The sequence below is a fragment of the Labeo rohita genome, chromosome 13 (assembly GCF_022985175.1).
Source record: "Labeo rohita strain BAU-BD-2019 chromosome 13, IGBB_LRoh.1.0, whole genome shotgun sequence".
Taxonomy (NCBI): domain Eukaryota; kingdom Metazoa; phylum Chordata; class Actinopteri; order Cypriniformes; family Cyprinidae; genus Labeo; species Labeo rohita.
In genome coordinates, this window is record NC_066881.1 from 5,205,607 (window position 1) to 5,230,612 (window position 25,006).

General features: G+C 42.8%; 1 protein-coding gene across 2 annotated transcripts in view; it reads right to left on the reverse strand.

Moving 5' to 3' along the window:
• Positions 1-287: 287 nt before the first annotated feature.
• The window catches only part of meis1b (Meis homeobox 1 b), a 60,429-nt gene continuing 35,710 nt past the window's right edge, over positions 288-25,006 (reverse strand). Inside the window, exons 9-13 of one of the 2 annotated variants that reach the window (XM_051125499.1) lie at positions 17,203-17,279; positions 6,226-6,284; positions 5,182-5,271; positions 4,572-4,665; positions 970-1,116 (exon numbers count right to left, since the gene is read on the reverse strand). In XM_051125499.1, coding sequence (XP_050981456.1) covers positions 4,607-4,665; positions 5,182-5,271; positions 6,226-6,284; positions 17,203-17,279 — 285 coding nt within the window. In that variant the 3' untranslated portion in view covers positions 970-1,116; positions 4,572-4,606. Of the gene's footprint in view, positions 1,117-4,571; positions 4,666-5,181; positions 5,272-6,225; positions 6,285-17,202; positions 17,280-25,006 lie in introns of both variants that reach the window. The other variant, XM_051125498.1, reaches the window with a different exon arrangement.

Consider the following 25,006-nt stretch of genomic DNA (forward strand, 5'->3'; position numbering starts at 1 on the left):
AACTTAAACGTTGAAAGTTTGATGGGTTGGCTTCACACACACACGCACACACACACACATTCACACATGCTTGTTCTTCACATTCAGCTGCTCACGCATCCAGTAAAGGTAAGTGAAAATAATTTTTCATTGGTTCCAATGATGTGGGGGCAGTTCCATTATGTTGTACAAATTGGGAATGCAAAACCTCCTGAAAGGCAGGAGGATGTGGCTCAGACAGGTGGATAGCACTCAGTTTCTTCCTAAGGCCATGATGGGTCATGGGAAATCCGCCCTCCCGCAGGACAAAAAATGGCCTGGCAAACATGTATTCAATGAATTATTGATTTATTCACATATATTTTTTTCTTGTTTAAACGCAAAGTGATTTATGGAGGAGGCCAAAAGTCTATGGAGATGGCACACACATAGTGTGGAAAGAAAAAAAGTTCACATCCTTTTTTAAAAAAATCTATTAGAAACAACATAATATGCAGAACAATACGATAGCATTTACAATACTTTTTCCCAGTTCTTATGAAAGTCCAATGCAATTTTACAACAGTATACAGTATGTCCTCATCCCTCCCCTTTAGAGGCTGATATAGTAATAAATTCAATCTTTCTTTCTCTCTCTCTCTTTTTGTGTCTAAGCAAAGGGCACCTCCTTTTAAAGTGTCCCATAGTATACAGAAATCGGGCATCTTTCTTGGTCCGAATCTATAGCCAAGATGCGAGCTCCTCAGTCTCTGTAACAAGTCAGTATGTAATCGGTGCTTGGCAAGCCCCAGAAAAACCAATCGCAGCTCCTCGTCTATCCGTAGCAGTCATTTAAAGAATCCGTTTTAGTAAATTACTGGGCATGGATGTCCATGAATTGTCCTCCCATGGTAGGGTCTCCTGGATTGAACATAGGGGGGCTAGAGGCTGACATGGGCATGGCAGGGTGAGGTGGTCCTCCGTGCATTAACATCGCTGGGTGGTGGGGGTGTCCAGGGATGTAGGAACGCATGGGAGGGCCGTGCCGCAACTGAGCAGGGTGGTGGGGCATCTGGGAGGCGCCGTAGCCTGGTTGCCCCATAGCCATACCCACCGGGCCACTGTGTGACAGGTAATCCCCTGGCATGCCTTGTAGTCCTGAGGAAGAAAATAGAAAAACAGAAGATTATTGATATGATGCATTTGGAATAGTCAAACATACCATTATATAAATTATATTTTGGAAGGTCTTCAAACCAATCGCTTCCTTTGCAAGGAATGGTTGACACTACAATCACAGCACCAGAAAACATTTGAGTCATGTGGTTGTAAGAGAAGCCTTCGAGAGAGGACTGTCCTCTGTAATGAATGGGAAGAGACTAGAAGAGGAATCCGTGTAGTGGGAGAGGGTGGCTCTCTAGGGACTAACTCACTGGCCTGAACATAGCACTTTACTGCTGCCTGCACCAGGAATCTGTACTCAGTGCCATATCCATCAGGTCTGGAGTCCTCCACAGTCATACCCGACTAGTCAACCGGAAGGTTGTCCTTCACTAAGGTCAACCAGAAGGTCGATATGTAGCTGTTATTAGGCTTAATTTGCTAATTTTATATTCATCTCAGAGAACAATGCTACGATGAAATCTATATAATTGGCTCGCCACAGAATAACTGCGACTGTGGTGTGCTTATATCTTAAAAGGCATTGACTTAATGATCATTTTTACAACAATAATTTTTCATCTATATATCTGCTCTCTTAGCATTTTAATCACACGCTAGTAAATGATAGAAATGTGAAGTCTAACACTAAATGGCACATAGGTGGAAATGAACCACTACGTGTCCACGAGCCAAGTCTTTATGCCAGAGGAAGCCACAACAATGACAAATGAGGTAAAATAAGCCATGCCTTTATTCTACGCTCTCCCCTCACTTATCTCACTTTAAACACAATGAGCAAAGGTCTGTGGCTCGCTCTGAGAGCCCCTCAGAGAAACGCCACCATTGTGCTTAAATTAAAGACGAAAGGTGAAAATTTACAAAGGCCGTCACTTGAGAGGCCTCACCTGGGTGCGTGCACGTGCCATGAGCAGAAAGGCCACTAACCCTGTGACGGCGGCAATACAAAGCAACAAATCAAGCTCAAGTTAAAAAAACAGGCCTTTTGTTATTGCCCGGGTTGTAGGTCTTTAGGTTTCAGCTTTAGAACGGCATACATAATGGTTGGTGTTTTGCAGTAGCACGTGAAGCGGTAATCTGTATGCCCCTGCAATTATTTACCACTAAAGGCCTGACCCGAGCTTTTGAGGGGTCATCAGCTGTATTTGATTTCAATCCTTGAACACGTTGTTTGGTGAGGAAGGAAAACATCCAGTCTATCAGAAAAGCAATGCTTGGATGTGAAAAGGGCACACGTTGCAAATGTGGTTTTTCACTTAATAAGTCAATCAATACATTGAGTTGCTCGCCTGTCTATTTTCAGAGGTGCCATGGGACCGAATCAACAGGGGATGTTTGACGTAGACAATACAGGAGGCAAATCCCCGAAGACCCTTTCCCCCCTTAAAAGTAAAAGTTCAGAGCAGAAAAATGGGTACCTTGACCCTGCAAAAGGTTAACAAACTTCTGCTTAATGAATGGGAGGAATGAAATGTCAGACAAAGGAGTCTCCAGCAGAGCTTCCAGCTCACCAAAGCATACCAGCTGCGTTCGAGTATGGACGGGGAGGGCAACATTTTTGTCCATATGCCCATAATTAATGCTCTCTGCGCTCACTATTGTCTTGAAATTAAAATGAAAAAAATGTGGCCACCCTTGGCTAATTTTGTTGAAGAAACACAAAGAACGGTACGGGGGGAAATGGTCATAAAACAGTCGTTCCCTCGCTTATCAAAGGCTCGCCCTCTTCTGCTTGAGTAGCTAGGCTTTATCCACGCTGACAGGTGTATTGTTTCGGAGAGCTATAAGCTCTATAATCGTCATGGGCAGAAAGCATAACGCTTTGCTAAGTAGGTTTAATTGGCTTTGGTTTTAAGTAATGTTGCAGTGTGACTGCTTGGAACACCTTAATTTCAGGTCTTGGGACTTCCCAGCAAATAACTGCTTAATCTCGCCTTGAGGAGAATTCCTCAACTAATGAAAATTGCTTATAAAATATAATGAAGCCTTGGTCTCTTAATCAAATAAGATAACGTTTTTTGTAATAACCTATTAATTTAATTGGTTGCGAAGTATAAAACACATCACTTACATTTAATTGACCTAGAAACTATAGTAACAATATTTAAATTAGACAAGCTCGGAAATTTCAGTGATGAAGCCATAAAGACCAGGCATTCTTCACCATGGCGACATATTTCTGTCACACTCTGCCTCCTTTTCTTTCCTCATTTCCCCCTCTCGCTCGCTCTCTTTTTCCCCTCAACCCATCTCATCTAAGATTCCACACGCGGCCCAATTACAGAATTCGGCAAGCAAATTGAGGCTGTTTAAAGCAGGTTTCTCTCGTCTCTTCTGGGAACTACGGCAGCTGCTGTAAGCAGCCATTTGGACACCGGGAAACACTCTCGGTGTTTGGATACGCACACAAAGCGGGGACGTGACGTTTTAAAGCACCAAGCTCGTGTTATCAGCCTGCGTCTCTCGCTTAAAGACAGTGAAGTAGAGAGTCTCTTTGACAACAGAGGTATTCTGTGCTTGGCTGCATTAATGATCGCTATTTTTGTATACTGAATAAGTCAAATCCATTTGTCACACCGCTTGTGATGGCATATTTAATTTGGATATAGTCAATTAGGCTGGACTAAGCTGTGTACCCTGCTGTGCACACCTCCATTTTGCACTCCTTCATCTCCCCTGCCTTTGCCATTAGTAATCCTATTAGGAAAGACAGACAAGAAAATAGTGGACCAAGTCAGGGTCGATAGAAGCAGCTCCACCTAAAACATTCCACGCAAGGCTGACATAATTTCCAAATGTGTGGCTATGTATTTGGCTGCAGGGTGAGAGAGCGATTCTTTGTGCGTTGCCTCGCAGGTTGCTGTATAAATGTAACTCATGCATCAACTGTAGGGAGACAGATTTATGACACTTTGGGGACATGCACTTTTCTCTCCTTGCACTGCTGCAGACTGCTTACATTTTGCCAATCAGTCTGTTGCTATGGCAACACACCCCTCCCCTTCTCCGACCAAAACCCCAATCTCAATCCCCCCACCCTGCATTTGCCTCTTTCCCCACACAGCCATTCCTCCTCCTCCTGCTCTCTCTCTTTCTCTTTCACCCACACTCATTTCCCCTTTTTATATATGACTCTGTGCACTGTTTAGTAACATGGCCAAAAATGTTCAGAAGTAAGAAAGGGCAGCACAGATAACACGCGCGCGCACACACACACACACACAGAGACACAAGCACACAAACTCCTGACCAGAGCTCGTCACCCACAAGTACAGGAAATATTAGTATTTGTAAGCAGGAAAAAGCAGCTTGTTGTCTGGAGGAAAAGAGACATTATTTTTTGTCTCCCATTTTGTAAAAAGCAAATCAAATTCATTGCTCAAGACATGTCACATGTTATGGATGCTTGGTGACCCTGCTTTTGTACTTACTTCCCCCATTGCTTTGCGATTGGTTAACTAGAAGGTTACATGTAGTGCCACTGTCCCTCCATGCCCATATTCATGCCCATCCCACTCATAGGCCCTAGAAGGAGAGAAAACAATCGAAGAAGAAGATGCCGAAAGATGAGAAAATAAACAGACCACGGCTCAGAGACAGGAGGTCAAGAAACAAAAGAACAATCCCCCATTTATTAAAAGAAAAGAGAAGAACACCATATGGTACAAATAAGACAATATAAGTAAACAACCAAGTAAATAATGCATTCAAAGGCTAAAGGTTGGAAGGAAGCCTGGCTTTGGATAAATCCTGCAGCTTAAGTGGGGAGGTGGGAGGGGATGAGGGGTTAGCAACAGTGACCAGTTACACAGGGTGGAAGAGGCTTAGATTTAGAGAGAAGAGCAAATTCTGGGAAGATGGGTATTAGAAAGCAAAGGTCTCAGAGAGGAAACATGAAGGGACAAAGGGGTGTCATGCACTGGACCACACCTGTGCTAGCCAAGGGTCTTAGAATCAGACTAAGAAGGAGGTGGTGAGGAAGAGAAGGAGGGGGCTTGTGGGAAGGTGGGAGATGTCAGAGAAGACACGCCAAGGTCTTACCAGGTGGTCTGATTCCCATGTGCTGCTGGCCGTCCATCACGAAGCCTCCCATGGGTTGACCATCTGGGTTGTAGGGAGCTCCTTGACTTACTGCAGGAGGGCATGGTGAGGGAATGTGGGGGAAATGAACAGTGGTCAATTAGTGCTTTTAATTAAGTTTAAGTCACAGGAGAAACGTCATCTGTTAACACGCATGCAGACTTAGGCATTTCACACAGTTTCTTTGGGTTTCATGAGAGATAAAACACTTGACAGAACATGCCCAATGAAGCCTAAGTACTAGGAACAAAGAACTAATCCTATATTCTATAATACAGGAAACATTTTTTGACAACGCGCACACACACAAAAAAAGTTCTAGTTTTTTTTTTTTTCCTCCCCACACAAGCTAATTGAGATGTACTTACCGTCAGCTCACACTGTTGAAAGTATATGTGTGTGTGTGTGTGTGTGTGTGCGTGTTGGGGGGTTATTTGGTCAAAAACAACAGCTCAACCCCAATGAATGCCTTTGAACTTTACTGAGTCCCTAATGCAACCCTGCCCCCTGAACCCTATTACAGGTAATAAACTTTACAGCAGTCCACAACAAGCCATGCACCAGGGGCACTGTTCACTAACAGGAAGAACTGAGCTGGGAGGCAAACATGGCCACTACAAAAAAAAATATATATATATATATATATATAGAGAGAGAGAGAGAGAGAGTAAAAAAAAAAAAAAGATTAATATCCTCTGCACTTAGCCGAACAACTCTCCACTTTTCTTCAGTATAATGAGTTGGATAGAGAGGATCCAGTTGTAGTTATTGTTTCAATACTTTAATCCATCGTAAGGTGTTTGCTTGCTTCTCTTCGTCACTGGGTTATATAGTGCCCAAGTCAGCATGATTAGTGCTTTGGGTTAATTGGATGGATTTTAGTGGTCAATCTTTGTTGACATCCAGGCTGGGCTAAGTATTTACCGGCAGGTGGGCCTCCGGGTGCATGGCTTGCAGGGGGCTTTCGCCTGCGGGACTTGAATACAGAAACTATGGGGGACTTGCCTGCTCGGTTGGACTGGTCGATCATAGGCTGCACTATTCTTCTTCTTGCGTTAATGAACCTGTAAAAAAACAAGATGCAACATATGACTGGAAAGTCACTGGAGTTTTTGCTGTCTTTTTCTGTAAACACAGTCACGTCCAAGCCTGCTGCTGTCCAGATCAGCCCAGATAGCTAATCAGAGGGGTAATTGAGGGATTTTTTCTCTAATCCTCTAGTACTCCAGTGGGAGTGTCAGAGAGTTGTTCCATAACACAGAAATGTTCACAAAGCTTATGACTTGTACAAACTTGTGCTAGCTTAATATATATTGCCTAGCAAGCGAAGTGCACAATAGCACCCTTGAAGAAAGTGGTGTTTTTCTCTATCTATGCAGTTCAAGAGACTCCTTTTTTTAAACAACTTTATTTTAAACCACTGAACCATTCAAACCCTGATGCCAGATGCAACTCAGTTGATATGCACCACAGGAATTAATGTGTTTAGGAAATGTTTGCTAACAGAAAAGTGTTGCATTGTCAAAGAACACAAGTACAAGCCATGTTTTCGTTTTCCCTGTCTCCCTAGAGGGAGAATAATGAAACTGTGGGTTCAACGAGGATATTTTTTCCCCCGCCAAAAAGAACGGACTGCTGTGCAATTCTGCATATTGTGCATAACATTTGTGACAAAAACATATCTGGCCCCTGTAGCTTCTGACCCCCAGCCTCTTTGCACCATACATCGGAGAGCTCTGGCCTTGTTGTGCCTAAATCCCCTCTAGTGACCCCGTGACCCTGGTCACCTCCAGGAGACCATGCTCAGGGGTTCCAACTTGATTTATGTCCTCCTGCTGTTACCACAGTTGGACACTTCCATTTCATCCTTTGAGGGGGGAATTAGTAGACTTTTAAGGAAACAATAGCCCCGCTACTCTTTTCAGGCTGAGAAAAGCAAGGGAGGAGAGCTTGGGGTGGAGGGAGAGAGCGAGAGAAAGAAAGAGAGAAAGGGAGAAATAAAGAGAAAGAGCAGAACTAACGGACAAAGAAATGTTCACATAGGCATCTGCTAAGCTTCTTCTTTATTAATTATAAAACAGATGATTCCAACTTTCTAAATTTTGAATGCATTTAAGCCATTGGAAAATGCAACTGCAAACCACCTACAATTTGGTCAATTAACTATATTACTCTGGAGATGATTAATATTCACAATGTAATCAATATTCATAAAAACTATTTTTAAATAAAACGATATGGTTTGTAAGTGAGCCATCCATGACTGTTATCTTAAAATTTACCACAATTAAAGGGAGTTACTGGAATAAATAGTTTTTTTGTGGCGTAAAGCTTTAATAGAATGTTTTTTTGTTCCTCTAAATTTATTTTGCCAGAGATCACAACTGTCTCATATATTTATCACCAATATCATTCTACGACATCACCTTAAAAAAAAAAAAAAAAAAAAAAAAGATCAGGGAGGAATGTACTGACATGGCAGTGCACCATCAAATGAGAGAATGTCTGGAGTTTTATCACCAGCAGCGGGCTGGAGAGCAGGGGGAGTCTCAGACTAGGCATTCCTTTTACTGCCTTCATCTCAGGCTGGGGTCAAAGGGGGGGCACTGTTGTCTATCTGCTGACCTCTGCCGTTTGGATTTTCCTCCCTCGCTCACTCGCTCTCCCTCTGCCTTTTTTCCGCTCGCTTTTTTTTCAAATTGTGGAAATGGCTGTTCTTTCTTTCTTTTTTCTTTCTTTTTTTTTTTTTTAAAGGTATCTTAAGCTTCCTCTCTCGTTCCTTCTTATATCTAAGGCCAGATGCGCCAAAAGCTGGAACAAAGGACAAGTGCTACACAATACCAGGCAGGGGGATGGAGAGGTGGTGAGGGTGAGGGAGGGGGTGTAGGAGTGTGAGGAAAAAGAGAAAGAATGGTCATGCTCTGTTCTGTGAGCCAGGCGGACGCCCTGGCGCTGACGGTTAAGAAGGCAATCAAAAGGAGCAGAGAGCCATACGGGCCAGGCTAAAGCTGGAGCCTCCATTAGGAGTAAAAGTTCACCTTTGCGCGACCTCTCCGCGCTATAGGACTGCGTTTATGGCCTGTTCAGTTTCTACTTCCCATAGGCACACAATGAAGCCAACTATTCAGCCCAGCTTGGGACAATGGGGGGCTATTTTAAAGCAAAACGCCACTAGTGGCACCTCCAAAGTAGGGTAAAAAGAGGAGGGTTAAAAATACACAGCTTCACTAAAAGGACGAGAAAAAAAGATTGAAATGAGTGTTTATGAGCCAAATGAACCTTGATGGACGTTCGGTTCTTCTCATTCTGTTAGCGTGTGTGTGTGTGTGTGTGTGTTTCATAACGTGTTGGAGCACTATCGCTCATTCCCGACTTTACTGACAGTCGATGTGATCTCTGTTGGGTCTGCCAGGGCCTCCGCTAATATCCCACTCTCATTACAAACGCACAGGTGTAGCACGAACGGCACGTGAAATGGCCAATTAAAAGCAAGAAATTGTCTTTTTCATCAGCTGCCTTTGTTGCGTGACCAATTAGGGAATAATTTAATAAGCGTTGCTGGAAAGATCCAGATTGAAGATACAAAAGGTTATATTTCAGTATGTCTATCTAAATGCATATGAAGTACGTCATTTTTTCTCAGAAATACCCCCTTCGTTCGCTCGTTCCCTCTCCTTCTCAGATGTAAACTGTGTGAGGGGGCGCATGCATGACTACGGAGGACCAAATTCACTCATGAAATCGCATTTCAACACACTCAGCTACATTTACATGTATATTAAAAACCCACAAACAGGCATATCAGTAATACCGATGGAATAGAATGATCTGATGATTCGGATCTGCATCTGTGGCTCTACAGGAATCTCCAGTAAAAATATGCATTAAAAGAAAAGATATAAAAGATGATACGGTTTTAGGATAATTATCAGTTAAAATTTTAAAAGCGTGCTTTATCAGTCATTGTGCTAACTCTGTGATGGGAAATAACTGGCTAAAAATAGCTACAAACTACATTTTCAGTAGTGTGACAGTAGCTCAGATGTTTTCAAAACGTACTTTTTCCAGTTGCATGCTGCTTTGTGACAATGCCATATTACGGTTTTAACAATGTGCATGCACACACATCAAACTAAGTAATATTCATACGTAAAGTGATATCAATTGATTTGTTAAAACTGAAAAAATAAATAAAATAAAATTAAATAAATAAATAAATAGAAATAATGACAAATAAATATTTGAGTCACATTTTAGGTATTTAGGTATTTTTAATAAATTATAATATAATATAATATAATATAATATTCTTTAGGTATTTAATATATTATAATATATTATTAATATAATATATTATTCTTTAGATATATATATATATATGAAATTATACTTGAAATTATAATTCTAAATTGTATCATCAAATACAAATTGTATCATTGTATCATCAAATTGTATCATCAAATACAATACATTTAAAATTAGATTGCTTCCTTAATTAACTACAATGTAATTTGCTATGTTTTGTTAGCTTGTAATCTAAATAGCTACTACTTTAAATAAATATAGCTCAACTGGAGTATAACAGTTTCAAAAAAACATGCAGCTTATATCTTGGCAAACTACATTTTTGAAGTAGCTTCCCCCACACCGGTTAACTTGCTAACTGCTATAATTCAACTAGCTAATCATGCAATAAGACCCCTCTGGTGAAACCAACTTTATTATCAGTATCTGCTCCAGAGATCCATTTACTTAAGTAATTAGTAATTCACATGTTGGCATGCCTGAAGGCAAATTTCATAAATACGAGCATCTCATCTCGACCTAAAAGTCATAAAAGTCCACCCTGGCTCCTCCTCTCTCCAAGTCAATCTGGGGTCAGTTGCTATGGCCTGCCTGTGCTTAAATAAACTAGTCCAGCTGTTTGCTGCACAAATTCCATTTACACTCTTGCCTCCCCCCGATCCACCCACTCTCGTTCACTTACACACACACACACACTAACACATACATTTACACACTTCTTTTAATCAGCGCGGAGCAACCCAGGCCTGGAGGAGTGGCGTTAACCTGTTCCATTGCTGAAGACAGACGAGGGGGAATGGGGCGTACATAAAGGACCAAGTTCCAAACACCCGTTTGCATCTCTCACCTCCGACAATTCCATTCAGCCACATCACACCCCTCTTCCTCCCCTCGCACTGCATATTCCTGCCTTTCTCACCTCTCTTCATGTTCTTAATAACATCGGCCTCCCCCTCAGCCCCTCCGCTGCTTCTTAGACTGGCCCGCGTTGGTGGAATCCCATAAGAAGAACCCACTCTACTGGGTCTAGGGAAGCTAAAGATGGATGTGATCTGGTTGTTAGTACAGTGATGTCATTCTCTTTTAGAGACTGCTAGAAAATCACAGAAACGTAGGCATGTGTCGTGACTTATTTATGTTGCTGTAGTTGCTTACACCAGTTAATACCAAACTTGTTGGCTTCCAGGTTTCTTGCATGCAACTGTGAGATTTGCATAGCTAATGCATGGGACTCAATCTCACATTTAAATCTAGTCATCATCCAGAAAACTTTGCAGTGTGGCCAGAGATTCCCAGACTTGACCGGGATTACCTGGTCCACTCTAGCAGAGCAAAAACAGCTTGCCAAAAGAAAACAGAGTAGATGTAAAGGGGGCTTTTGGGGAAGTCTCAAGTAGGGGCTGGTCTAATCCCTGCTGCATCAGCCCCCCTCCAACAGAGGCTGGCCATTACTTCAGCAAACTCACCCCTGGTGCACCCCCACAAGCTCCTCTCACCAAACAAAGTCGAAACCTTTCCATTAACAGAGCTGTGAAGTCCCCTCTAAAGCCGCTTTTAAAGAGTGGGGCCGCCGCCTGGGGGCTGAGGAACACACTTTATAAACACGTAGCCGGTCTGTGAGAAAGAGAGAGGGGTGTAGCAGCTACGAGTTGCTCAAAAGAACAACGCAGCCAGGACGCCTTACGAAGACTTCAGACCAGAAAACCTCCAGCTTGAGGCGAGAGGAGACCATTGCTGTGATCAACCTCTGTTGCGGCATTCAAACAACCACCGAAATACAAAGCAGAGTGCAACTGCTGCGAGGTGCTGGACATGCTTCAGAGACGGTTCCCCACTCCTCTAGAGCCGGGGACTATGAGGTCATTCTTGGCATGAACATGGCCTGCCTGCTCTCCTCTGATTCCCCACCCAGTCCGGAGAGAGCAAGAGAAATAGAGCAATAATACATCAGTGAGGGAGGGCACCATCATATGCCCACTTCACAAACACAACATTGGAACACGCTCCGTTCCATGCTGTCGTCTATCTCTGAGGGCTCTTCATGCGGCCTGATGCCGGAGGCAAGCGCTTGGGCCAGAGGGCACTGCCTCTCTGTCTGGGCAAACATGCAAACAAACAACTGCACAGTGTTGGGACGTCAACTGGCAGCCGTGTGTGTGGCAGCACATGGCACGTTAGAGAGGAAATGACATCACGGCAGCAGGTTTAATGGGTCCTCCGCCTAGCTGTCACTGTGGTGGTCTCTGCCGGGCGCTGTAGCGCTCATGCTGGCACCGCTAGTTCTATTGACACACATACAAGACCTTACACATAAGCGCCGACTGACATTACTAACCACGCACTAAGCAACCAGGAATTGAGTAAAAAAAACAATTTATACTTTAACATCTGATGGTACGGTGATTTGAATAACCAGTAGAGACTATAAATGAAAACTAAAGATTTGTGGTCTGACAAGTTCAGTCACTTTTTCTGTTTTAAGTTCCCTTGCAAAAACAGAATGTACCATGCTGATATCACATCAGATATTCTGATATATACAATTTTGGCACTGTTTGATTTCAACTGATAGAATCAGTTGACAGATAAGAGCATTCACATTTAAAAAGGAAATAATATGGCCAGGATGATTTATATATATATATATATATATATATATATATATATATATATATATATATATATATATATATTAAAAAGCTACATTATACATATACAATAAATATATGTAGTGTTACTCACTCTAACATGCTTATTTTTGTGGTTGTTGTTAGAGGGGTGAAGTTCAGCATGACCTTGCAATCACTGTAATGCTAAAAGCTCATTAGCTAATCAGTGGTCGGCTCGCTAATCAGCGGTCCAATCTGTTCCTAGATTTATAAACATAACCAATATGCTCTAGTGCCGATCCACCCTCCGTCTGTCATGTTCACATTCCCCCACAAAAGAGAGGATAAAAAAAGTGGAGAAAAGAAGAAAAAAAATGCAGGCATTGCCTGGGGCCTGTTGTGATGTAAGACAGAGGGAGAGAAAGAGGGGGGTGCACCCTTGTATGGTTCACAGACTCTGTACGAATGCATGCATACACACACGCACATATCCTACGACAACTTACTGCCAAGGAGCCATCCATGCACATATATCTCCACATATAGAGGCGCATTCTCCCCGAGACAAAGAAACTATTTTAACTGCGCTGGTCTCGTTTACACACGCACACACATGCGCGCGCAGTCCAGCGACTTCACATGTCTAAACGCACACACATGCGCACACACACACACAGAACCACTCCAACTTGTCTGCTGTTGACACAACACAGAGATCAGGTCTGAGCAAGTGCTGAAATTCCAGTATGGCAGAATTGTTAGCAAACACTTAAGAACAGACTGAGCCCAACTGTGCAGAAAGGCAAACAATCCCTATATCCATCCAGCTTCATGGAGCTGAGCTCTCCACTATGTCTCCATCTTCGCCTGATGTAGCAGGGGATTTTGAGGGTGTAGGTTGGGCTGCATGCCTGTGTCTTGCTGGTGTAAATATGTCTTTTGTTTGGCAGTTTGACCCCAGGGTGTGTTGGTATTTTGTTGAAAGGCCACGGATATTCACGCTAAAGCACCTTGACAGGAAGGCTGTGTGAAGGCCGCTCCGGGACATGGGCTATGGCTCATCTCACCCAGACCTGCTTGCATCCTTTTGCTTGCCACTGTTGCGCTCACACACACACATATATGCATATGCATGCATAAGCAGTGAGACTCAACACGTATGCACGTATTCTCAGCTTAAGCAGATAATTGTCTGTGTACACTACATCCAGAATCATGCACATTACAAAATCACATACAGTCCAAAACTAGAACCCAGAAAAAGTTTTACTGCCCAGGTGTTGCTCTATGATATGATGGAATCAATGGAGCTCCTTTTTGTGTTTTATATAAGTATCAATTTGTCGTGGTGTAGAAGGAACAACCGATATACCACACATTTGTGATTTCGTATAAGTAAAACTGTTGTGCATCACCTCTCCAAGCGACCTACTAGGTCAGGGGTCACATTTTCCCTCAAAGCTGTAAGAACGTTGCCAGATACTACACACGAAGAGCACAAAGAGCAATCATCCAGAGCTTTTCTTGAACAAGTTTCAACTTCTCTTGACATGGGCGGGCTTGGCTGTCAGAGAAGTGAAGCATGCCAGTCATCCAGTTCTCTCTCTTTATTTTGCTCTCGCTCCGTTTTTCTCTCAGGCGCAGAAACCTGATCCAGGGTGTGTGGACGCTGTTTCTCTAAAGTAGCCCCGCCACACTTCACTCCATGCTTTTAAGACTTTCATAAAAGCCGCCTTATTGACAAAACAATCCATCCCTAAGGTTTAAACAGCATCTTTAAAGGGATTATTAAATTCCGTCAGGAAGGGAAGAACGGGCAACACGTGAAACCCGATGACCCGCCCATTGATTTTACATCACTGATCTTTATGGAGTGTTCTGAGAATGCTTTCTCTTATCGTCAAAGGCTAAAACTTTTCTTGCTCTCTGCATCTGTCCTTTTTTTACGCTCCCATCAAAGCTTCATTTCAATGAAAGTTTTGCATTTGTATGTTAAACGACTGACTGTACCTTTACATCATTATGCACTTGTACGTAATCCCTATCGAAGCTCTGACATCTCCTTCCAAAAATAGATCCCACAGTCGATCCACATCCCCTCCTTGATGCCACGTTCGCTCACTGTGTCTCAGGCTGTCTCTGTGCGCTCATGCGTGTCCGCGGGTGCGTCTGTGCTCATGTGCGCGTAAGGGTGTCCATAAGGGTGTGACTAAGTGTACGTCTATTGCGTATCGTCCAGATTTTCAGACACTCTCAATGCTTGTTGACTAAACAACGCACCCACCCACGTGGGTCGATTGTTAATATGTGGACCCAGATTTGCAGCAGTCCCTCACGTTATGTTAGCGCCAATAATTCATGAGTGATCCGCACCCCGCGCGGCCTTTAGCATTTTTTATTTAATCTTCAGCCCGCGGATTCTCCGAGTCCTCATCAATAATGGACACGTACATGCGTGTTAACAAGTCTATGGGAGCAGGGCTTAAGGAAGCCGTCATTTTCAGTTGATCTCTTGTTTAGCCCCATCTGTTAGCTGTTTGTTTGATGTCACGTTGTCGTTTCCACATGTTCGCTCTTAAGTCCTATAATCAAGAAAATTTTCACTCAGAGATATGGCTAAATGATATGGGCTTGCATGCTAAGCGAAATCTATATGCTTGCATGCTAGAGTGGAATGCTGGAATTTATCTTGCACGAATATCATATGTTGGGAATAAGCTATATTGGCCCGGTGCTTTGACTAGTCTGATAAATAGAATCACAGCTAGGGAAATTGCCTCTAAAAATCAGCAGGTCAGGAGGTAACATCACCAGGGGTTGCCATGGAGACACCCAATGGTGAGCTTCCTACTACGGGCCTATGAAACGACAGATCCTACTCTCTAACCCCTGATGTGCTGATCGTCTCTCTCTCTCTCTGTTTTCATACACACTTTCCATGTCATCTGCGCCCTTACACACATATCCTAACACACATCCACAATCTGGGAGAGTGCTGCAAGATCCCAGCATGCAGGGTTTAGCAGCTAATACCGCTTAAATTGACCACCTCTGGCTCATCACTTACACACTTGCTCAGACAAGTGCCTGCATCCACACAAACACAGGCAACGTGACAGTTCTTCCGAACGTACACCAAACCCGGCCCAGTAGCCGGAGTGCTGGGGTAGGACAGGACAGTGTGTAAAGTAATTGCCTATGTGTTCTCTGCTAACTAATGTGGCTGAAAGAATTGATCTCCCATGGGTTGTTGTGAGGTCACAGAAATTGATAACCCCAACAAGATTCCCTTGTGTCCGTCAGCCTGCGTCCCACCGATAGGCCACTTTTGTAAATTAATCCTCGTTCTTAGTCACCTGTTGTCTCCAAGGTACCCAGCCGAACAATGGTAAGGATTATGTTGTCAGAAATTACATTTTGTGTAATGGGTTTTAATACGTCTCCCATCTCTCTCACTCTCCTAACATCTGGTGTACATAGCAAGGGATTGGTTGTTAATAAGCTTGAGAAGCCTGACGGAATAACAATGTTATGTAATCAGGGTAGAAAGGTAGATTGCATTACAGTGAAATGTTTAGCAATGCATTTTGTAAAAACAATGATTGCTAGCAGAATTCAATTTTGTTTTAAGAATATTACAAATATGTGAGCCTGGAGCACAAAACCAGTCGTATGTGTCAATTTTTCGAAATTGGGATTTATATATAATATCAAAATATTAAGAAAATCACCTTTAAAGCTGTCCAAATAAAGTTCTTAGCAATGCATATTACTAATCAGAAATTAAGTTTTGACATATTTATGGCAGGAAATTTACAAAATATCTTAATGAAACATGATCTTTACTTAATATCCTAATATAAAAAAATATAATTTTGAACCATACAATGAATTTTTGGCTATTGCTATAAATATACCCATGCTACTTAAGACTGGTTTTGTGGTCCAGGGTCACATATATAGTTCTACCAGCAAGATAGTATAGTATAAACAACTTTCAGATGGGCACTTATCCAACAGCAGCTTCATTAGACGGCACCCATTTCTACAATAATTGCAAGTACCACATACAAATGACATGACGCTCAAGTGAAACAAGCCACTTTTTTAAAGTTGCCAACTCATTGCAATGACAACAGATGGAAAAATGCACTCAGTGTATGCATACGTGTTGTCTCGTTCTATGAAAATGTTGCTATGTATAAATGCGGTCTAGTTTATTTTGATTTGTTTTTTTTTCTTGTAATTAAAAGTAGTTAAATGGTTCATATTTGGCTGTTTTTGGTGATTAGGCTACCTTTGTGAGGTAATTAATAATTTGTGATTTGTAATTTGTATCGGAATGCATTTTAAAGTAACTTTCCCATCCCCTGCTGGGAGCGCCTACATCAAGGCTAGTTTATTCAGCAAAATGGATTAGGGCATGTAATCAGATCCTTAGCAATATCAATCTCTGACACTTAGGGAACAAGAGCGGAGTGAGTTAGCGAACAGAATTTCATGCAAGGGCCTGGCAAGAAGAAATGTGTGGCAAAGGTTGTTCTTTGTATTCTTACATCAAACGTTCCGTCCTGTGTTAGTTTTCACCTCCCCACACTCCCCATCTCAGGCCCTTCATTAGACACGGCTAATAACAGTAAGTATGTGCTGATAGCCATCTCTGGTAACAAACTCACCCCTGCGAAGGTTCTTTCAAACTTTGCAGAACTTTTAACGGTGAAAACGGCGAAATCAATAGCCGTTTAGGCGGAGACAAAGAGTCCCATGTCCCAGCGAGTGCGGGGCAGACGCGTTTTAAGAGAGGATTCAGAGAGGCACAAGAGTAGCTGCTCTCGCAGGGATTCATATTTGAATGAGCGAACAAAAAATAAAAAAGTCGGAAAAATCCTGGCGGCAATATCCCTTTGGGTGAATTGATTTGAAGGGAGATGAGGCGATAAGTGGGAGACAGATGGGAGGGGCGAGCAAAAGCGGGGGGAGGGGAGTGTATTAATTCAAATCATTAGGAGCCGCTTGCCAGGGGCGAAGCTATTGATTGCATGTAAACACAAAAGTACAATTGACTTACCAGTTGTTCACTTGTAGTATAGTGAGCCCGGTGTCTTGTGCCAGTTGCTTTTTCTGTTCTTCTGAAGGGTAGGGGTGCTGATGAAAGAGAGAGAGGAAAAAGCCACAGTAAATGACATGAGAAATATTGTAAATAAATCAATTAATGAGCACATTTCTTAGTGAGAGAAAGGTCTGAGGTACAGAAGGGAGACGTTGCTCACACGTTTGTGCAGAAAAGTGGCAAAGCAGCTGTTAATTAGTGTGAAAAAGTGAGGTGTGTCTCTTTCTTAGAGTCATTAATGGAATATGAAATCGTGTAATTAATGGCAGCGAAAAAGGCAAGCCAATTATAAAGTTAAGTGAAGTGTGGGAACAGAAACAGTAATTAGAGAGCTGTGCCGTGCAACCCCACTGAAATTTATTCTAGTCATCTTGCTGCCATGAATGCATGATAGAGGATGGATATCTAAAGCCTTGTGTGGAATACAGACCACAAATCTGACATATACCTCTTCCTTTTGTAATCGTTGTAAGATTACCGTCATTCTAGATGATTAGCCAGTCAGCTAAAAAGTAACAACATGGATAATACTGAAGTAGTGTGAACAGTTTTCGATACAGTTAAGAACTTGATCTGAGCTGATCCAGCTGTTTAAATAAAGGTGAGGTGAGATTTGCTTGATTTATATTAGCATTAGTGTGAAGTATTGAGCTTGCTAGCTTTGAGTCTAAACAATGTGCTGTTCATGAAAAAGACAAGACGGAGCCTGCGTTGAGGCCCCTGCTGAGCATGTAAAATGGGAGGTACATTGTGCAAAGATGTTTACACCACATTTATACCTAGAGAGAGAGAAAAAGAGTGAGAGGGAGAACCCTATGTTGTAGGCCTCAAAGCACAGCGATAACTTGTTTCTCATTTCTGTGGTACAATATTTTCATATTATGCTTTGTTAACACAATAAGCGGACCCGGACACCAGTCTTTGTGGATAGCTCGGTGTGCTGTTTGTCTCACTGTGCTAACAGATTCAGACCTTCTAAGCCCATTACCAAACCTTGCACAACCTGCTAGGGATTAACAGAGACTGAGGCTTTAACCTGGCTTTGGGTTGCAAATCAACCAAAGTGACAAAAGATCGCTGTTCAACAGACAAGTTAGCAAAATCACCATGGCTGACTGAATGACTAGTCTTCAAACCATAATGATACCAAACCGTACAATCTAACTTATAGTGTTGCAAAGGAAGACATTGGCAATTGTGATTCTGATTCTCCCTTTGAGAGGCATAATAAGAACAAGGCTTCCAAATGAACAAACAGAAATGTAAAAATGGTTGGCGCCATGGGTTGTCTGCTCTTTTTTCGAGCAATAATAAATTGGAATGTCTTTCATGTTGCTGAATGCATGTTTATTTACTAGTACTGCCAGAGAAAGCGAGCTGTTTTCCTGTCGCTCTGTCATTTTCATGTGATCCAATTGTAGGTAATTGGAACAAACTGTGGATAATTTCATGCAGAAAGTTATAATTGTAGTGTCGCCTCCAGCCATTTCTAAATAGATTTAAAGATTATTTTTTTTGCCTTATCATATGTTTCAAGTGTCCACCGTTGTAAACCACAATGATGAGGTTTGTGTGAAACCAGGGCCAGGACTGGAAATGTGAGAAAACAACATTCCAGTCTTTCTCACTGTCATCTGATCAGTGATACCTGATCGCTGATTGCAGGCCTTTGAGCATCAAAAATGTAATGGCAACTATAAAATTAATGTATAACTCCAAAATCAGATTTGTGTCACCCCTGCCCTGTTCACTGTAGATCACCAAATCATCGGAGAGAGAGAACAGAGTTTGTACTCAACTTTACAAATGAACTCATTGCATTGAGTGTGGCAATGATGGCTAGTCAGCCCTGTAGTGAACATGTCTGGACAAAAGGATCAGAGGCCTCATGACTTTTAGGGGGAAAGCTGTGCCAAAGGCTACGTGACAGCACAAACACTGACTGTTCAGCTGCCGGACCGCAAAGAATGACTCCAGCTCTGTGCTGCTGCAATTCAAGGTATGAGAAAACTGGGGCTGGATGAGATTTACACATCCTTGTGTTCTGCTCACTACCTCTCCTACACCAAAAACTTTTATGAACAGGAGGTTCAATTCCAGCTTGGTTTCACTCAGGCAACATAATTTGGAAAGAAGACATTGTCTTTCCGCCAGACCATTTGCATACACGATTCTTTTGCAATCCGCTATTTTAAAACTCTCTCTTCTACAGCTATGTTTTGTCAGTCATTACATGGTCTGAACTTGTAAAGGTAGGGGCATCTAAGAGAGTCATTCACACTAAAATTCAAAATATTAAATATCCTAAGAACTTTGATGAAGTATAGAATGAAGAAGGCATTGTACTGGCTTCACTTTTAAGAAAAGAAGTGGGAGGAGGACTGTCAACTAAGGCAACTTGTTAGACAACTTTACAAAATGAAATGTTACAACAATGCACAATGGGGTGGAGAAAACGAGCAGTCAAGTTTCAGCTCAACTTAAATGTAACCTAATCCTATGCTAACTTCTCATTAAATCCTAGAAACCCCATACAAAGACCTGTTCTGTGATTGACAGGTGGCTCTGACCGTGAGCATTCAGTAGTACCCAAACAGGATTCCTGTACAAACGCCAACTGGGTCAAGCTCTTCCGCCCACAGCATCGTACGTGCCTCACCTTTGTTGTCATAACGACCTCGAGGTAGCCACACCTGTATTTGAGCAGAATGGGGCAGCAGTGACTGAAACCCCATTTACACCTAGTACTTGTCATATCCGGAATTCATTCAGATATGATTTACAAAAGCACTTCTGTTAAGTTAGGCACTGCTTTTTTTTTTTTTTTTTTTTTTTGGGGGGGGGGGGAAGGGTAACCACCTCCCTTATGGCATCCATAAATGTTCTGTCCACATCTCTTTTAACAGTGTTCTTGCACATATTTTCCATAATTGTGATAGTAATGTATTTCATAAAAGCATTCATAAAGTCATGAAGCGGATATGTTCAGAAACCATTTTTTTCTTTGTCTGGGTCTCCAAACACCAAATTATCCCTATGCGTCAAAACAGTGTGATTTAGATTCTGGTTTAACCGAGAGAAACCAACAGATTTTATAATAGTCAGAGAGTGACTGAGTATTTTAATCCTCTTGGCAGCAGTACTGGGTGAGAATTGTTTTCTCAGGGTCTCGTGATGCTTTAGTGAGAAAGCAATAATACTGCCTAAAGAACAGATGGAAAATCTCAACGCATCCTCCCTGTTTCCTTTCGCCTATCTTAATGATACGTCTTGTCCAAATATACTACTCCTTTCATCAGAATTTCCAGCCTCTTCTGCACTGGTGGATACCAAGCCAACAATGTCCTCCCCATGCTCAGTTCTCCATCATGTATCTTATCTGTGTGTGTGTGTGTGTGTGTGTCTGTGTCTAGCAGTGCATCAACAATAGTCCCTCCCGGTCTTCCTCCGCGGCCTCCTCAGACAGGGAATGGTGGGGAAGAGCGTAGAGTCCGTGTCCTATCAGCGAGATAAGAGAGGTGAACAGGTCTCTCCCATTCTCTCGTGCTCTCTCTCAGCCGAAGATTGCTGCTCGAAACAGAACTCAGACTTCCCCCCTAACCCTTGGTTGACTCTGCTCTCCTTACCCACAATTCCGAGCGATGGCCCGAGAATGCTGTTTTGAATACAGCCAAGATATGAGGAGTCAAGTTGTGTCAGGAGACCTTTCCGTGGGAGAGGGTAGAATTCCAGTATTTACTGCACTGTACCCTGAAAGCTGAGAGGTACAACCCAGACTATGAGAGCAGAAACATGAGAGGTGTGTACTCTCGGTCTTTATGTCTTTGTCGGGAGAGTTGTGTCTATGTAGAACAGGGAGGAGGAGGTCTGGATGAGCTCCAGCTGCGCTCCTTATCAGGTCCTTAGACAGGATCCTCTGGTTCACTGTGAGGGGAGAACTATTTTGGAAGTTCCTTTCATCTCTGTGTTTTCTTCATCATTTTGCTTCCCCCGCAAAAAAGCCAGAATCCCAGCAGTATTTCTTTACCCGTCAACTCCCAGGGTTGGCTCGGGCCACATACTGAACACGTCCTCCCCCCAATCGCTGTGGACACATCTTTTTGTGTTCCATTTAACCAGTTAATTACAATCAGCCACAACCCCCTCTCCCCTACTCTGCTGCCTTCATTACCCACATTACCGTTATTATCGTTATGTTCTATTTAAGGGAACATTTCTTTCTATCCTGTGTGATTTGGATTAAAGAAGCTTTCCACACAAGATTAACTTAATAAAATAAGTGTGTGCTGAACATGGTGCTTATTATTCAAAAAAAAAAAAAAAAATGAGTGGGAAAGCATGGCACAAAAATGAGGCATGCCTCTTGAGTCTCAGGACGCAGGAATGAATTCTAGTGGCACCATCTGAGAATGCCTCCACTAAGTGCCCATCTCGCTAAGCAACGTAATGTCTAAATACTAAATATGTTGCAGGGGGTGACTCAGGTCAACAGGTCCTTTCAAGGTATGTAAGGGTTCATTTCGTCAAGGTTTCCTACTGCTGCTTCACTTCCATATTCCTTGTGGCTAATCCCCATGGAGGCCAAGCTGCCCCTGAGGAATGCCTGAGGCTTGATCCAGGGGCCATTTTGGCCAAGGTGTCTACTGAGTATCATTTCAACATCCCATCTCAGAACCAGCCACTGTACGTGTGGGCTGCGTCCACCACTCTTCCGTGGCTTGGCCCTTGAGAAAACAGGATTAGGTCTGAAGTTCAGTGCTCCACCTACTCCAGCTCTGCCAGCATTAACTGCAACAGAACCACAGCTTCAGGCCTTCTGTAGATAGGGCCACCTACAATATCCAGCCCAAACCTTAGGCTGGGGGAGGAAGGATTACCCTTGATATTTGGCAAAGAGCATTATCGTCTCACCAGAAAATTATGCACTTGTTGTCTTCATCAGTAAGACGCGCATGAGAGGAACAATCACTGCTTTGTTGTAAAGTTAGTTATCATCGTGGAAAGGTGTTATTTCTCAAGAAGGCACAGTAAGTTTTGACTTCAGAGATATTTCTTGGCTGAGGAAGTGTTGAGACATTTCAAATTCCTTTTTGTGTACGTGGCATAAACATGAAGTTTTGTCCTTCATTAAGAAAAAACAAAACATGCTTCATATGGAAAACTGAAGAGAGAGAGAGCAAGAGCAAAAAAGACAAAACGGCAAAGCTTCTGTAACCCAATTTCTTCCTAAGACTGCTTCACCAATGAGACAACAACAAAAGAGAGAGAAAGATCTTAGATTTGGAAAACAACTGGAGGCCAGGGCTTAAGATGCCCTGGCGGAGTTGGTGACTGGCTGGCTCACAGAAAGTGGGAGTGCTTCATTGGGAGCACCACTAAGTTTGTAGCGAGCTAAGTCAACACAAAGCCGGCACATGAATTATTCACACACAGCGTTTTTAGAAATCCTTGTACTACAACAAGCTAAAGCTGGGGAAATTTCACCCTTGGAAGCTTTTTTCTTTTTTTTGCCATTTAATCTGTACTTTTGATAAAGGAGGATATGTTTAATTTGGTTTCCAGCATTTTAATTAGTCATCCTCTGTTAAAAAACATTTTTTGTTGGTTTAGGCAAGAGGGTGTAACACAAGTGCTTTTGGGTAGGGAATAGGCACTCTCGGTTTGGAGGCAGCTGAGGACAGAATGTAAGTCTAAAATTAAAGGATGGGTGTGGGCTGGAATACAAATCAGATCTATCCATATCTGTGTAAACTTCCAAGCCCACAATGTGCTAAATCAACATTATCAAATTTGAGCTAAGGGCTTTGCATTCAAAAATGCAAAGTGCAACAGGCGCAAGACAAAATAACACATATCTGGACACCCGGATTTGTAAGCCACTTCATTTGAAGACAGTGGCTGCTATTTGAATAGCTTTACATAGAGTAGAGCAGAGCTATATTTTTCATGGGGTGGCCTATAGCTTCAAGCGCCACCAGACGCTGCAAAGAGGTAAGCCAGGTTGAGGCACTGATCTAAAGTCAGTCGCAGTAGGGTAAGCAGCCTCTTATTCAGTCTCATTACAGATCCCAGTGGAAGGGTGGGGAGTCTGTGTTTAAGGGGGATGCGTGTTGTTCCACACCTGCTGTTCACAGTCACACGGTAATAAGGGGGCCAGCCTGCAAACACTGACTGGAGCTTGGTGGACTGCGGCTGATGAGCCCGGGCTAATTCAGGGGTGATTATGTAGTTTACTGGACCACTAAACCTCTTTAAGCTTGTAATTACAGCCTATTTGAGGGGGGAACATTCAAAAGCAATTCAGCTGCGCCGTGCCGTGCCACGCCGACCGCAGCTGGAGGTGGGCTGCCGGCATTCGGCGGGGGAGTCTAATATCTGCTGGGATAGGGATTTTAGCACAGTCAGTCAGGTAGCATCATGGACAAAGAGGTACACGCCACCTTGGCCGGCCCTGTTCCAGCAAGCGCCTGCCAGCGGCTTTACCTGACACACAAAATCAGAGCGGCTTGTGATCGTTTAAAGCTGATAAAAAACCAAATGATTGTTTTAGCTATTGTCAAGAGGACTGCGAGTGAAATGCAAAGCAGTGCTATTAATGCATGCTTCGGTACACAAGCTACTCCACCCTCCTGCCTCCCAGTAGCCAAAAACGGGTTTGTTGAAGGTGGGGGCCGAGTGGCAGGAGCAGGAACTCATGGAGCATTAAATGTTAAGAGAATCAGGTTACCATATTGCACCTTGACCAAGGAATCCTTTCCAATGCCTTTACTCTCAAGGAAATGATCCTTTAGCTAATTCCACTGAAATGTGATACTCAAAGGAAGCAATTTCGGAACCACAAAAAAATTCTAATAACCTGTGCGATATTATTATGTTATTATCATAATTACCCTTTTGCCCTGGCCATTTTAATTAATGTTCAATGGAGGGCCTGAGGGGGAGGAGAAACCTGGTCACGGTTGGAATAGAGTTAAAAGAAGGTAAAGGCATTTTACAATTGCTCCCTTATGTCATTTCACTGTCTCGATAAAAGACGGCCAGAGTGAGGGAAGGAAGAACACAGAGACATATTTCTGCTCTCCACTTCTTTTGTGATCTTCTTCTCCTAACTCTTCTTCCTTTCATTCACTGAGCGGAAGACAGATCTTTCTCCATCGGTGCACAGCTTATACAAATCAATGACTTAATCTGTTGTAACAAACAAGTGAGCAGCGCCTTGCCTCCACCTGCTTCCTTTTCCACCACAGCTAAAACACTCGGCTGATAACAGAAAGAAGAATAAAAAGGCCCATGGACCAACACTCTCATCCTCTCTTTTAGTGATCTCACTTTCTATTAACGTGTGAATCTAATCTGATGAAATGTGGCCGCGTCTGGATCAAGACACACATTGCAGATTCCCCACACAGAAGGGAGTGATCCCCTGGCTGCACGCAGCAATCTCCATGGGGACGACATGGATCAGCAGGTGCTCTCAATGCAACTCTCATGCAGCCATGCATCCCTTATTGCGACAGGAAACACCATGCACTCAGCGCGGCAGGAAAAGGTCAAGATCCACTATCGGAGCTAAATGGAGAGAATCCTATTCAATAGTTGAATATATGCCAGGTCCTGGATAAAGTTAAGGCAAACAAGACAAATCTAAGAGGTTTTAAGTGTCTGAGACCATTTCCCCTTTGTTCATCGCCTTGGGAAATCAATGACAACAAAGACAACGGCACTTTAAAAGGGTCTTGGATTCAGTACACAGGACATGCTA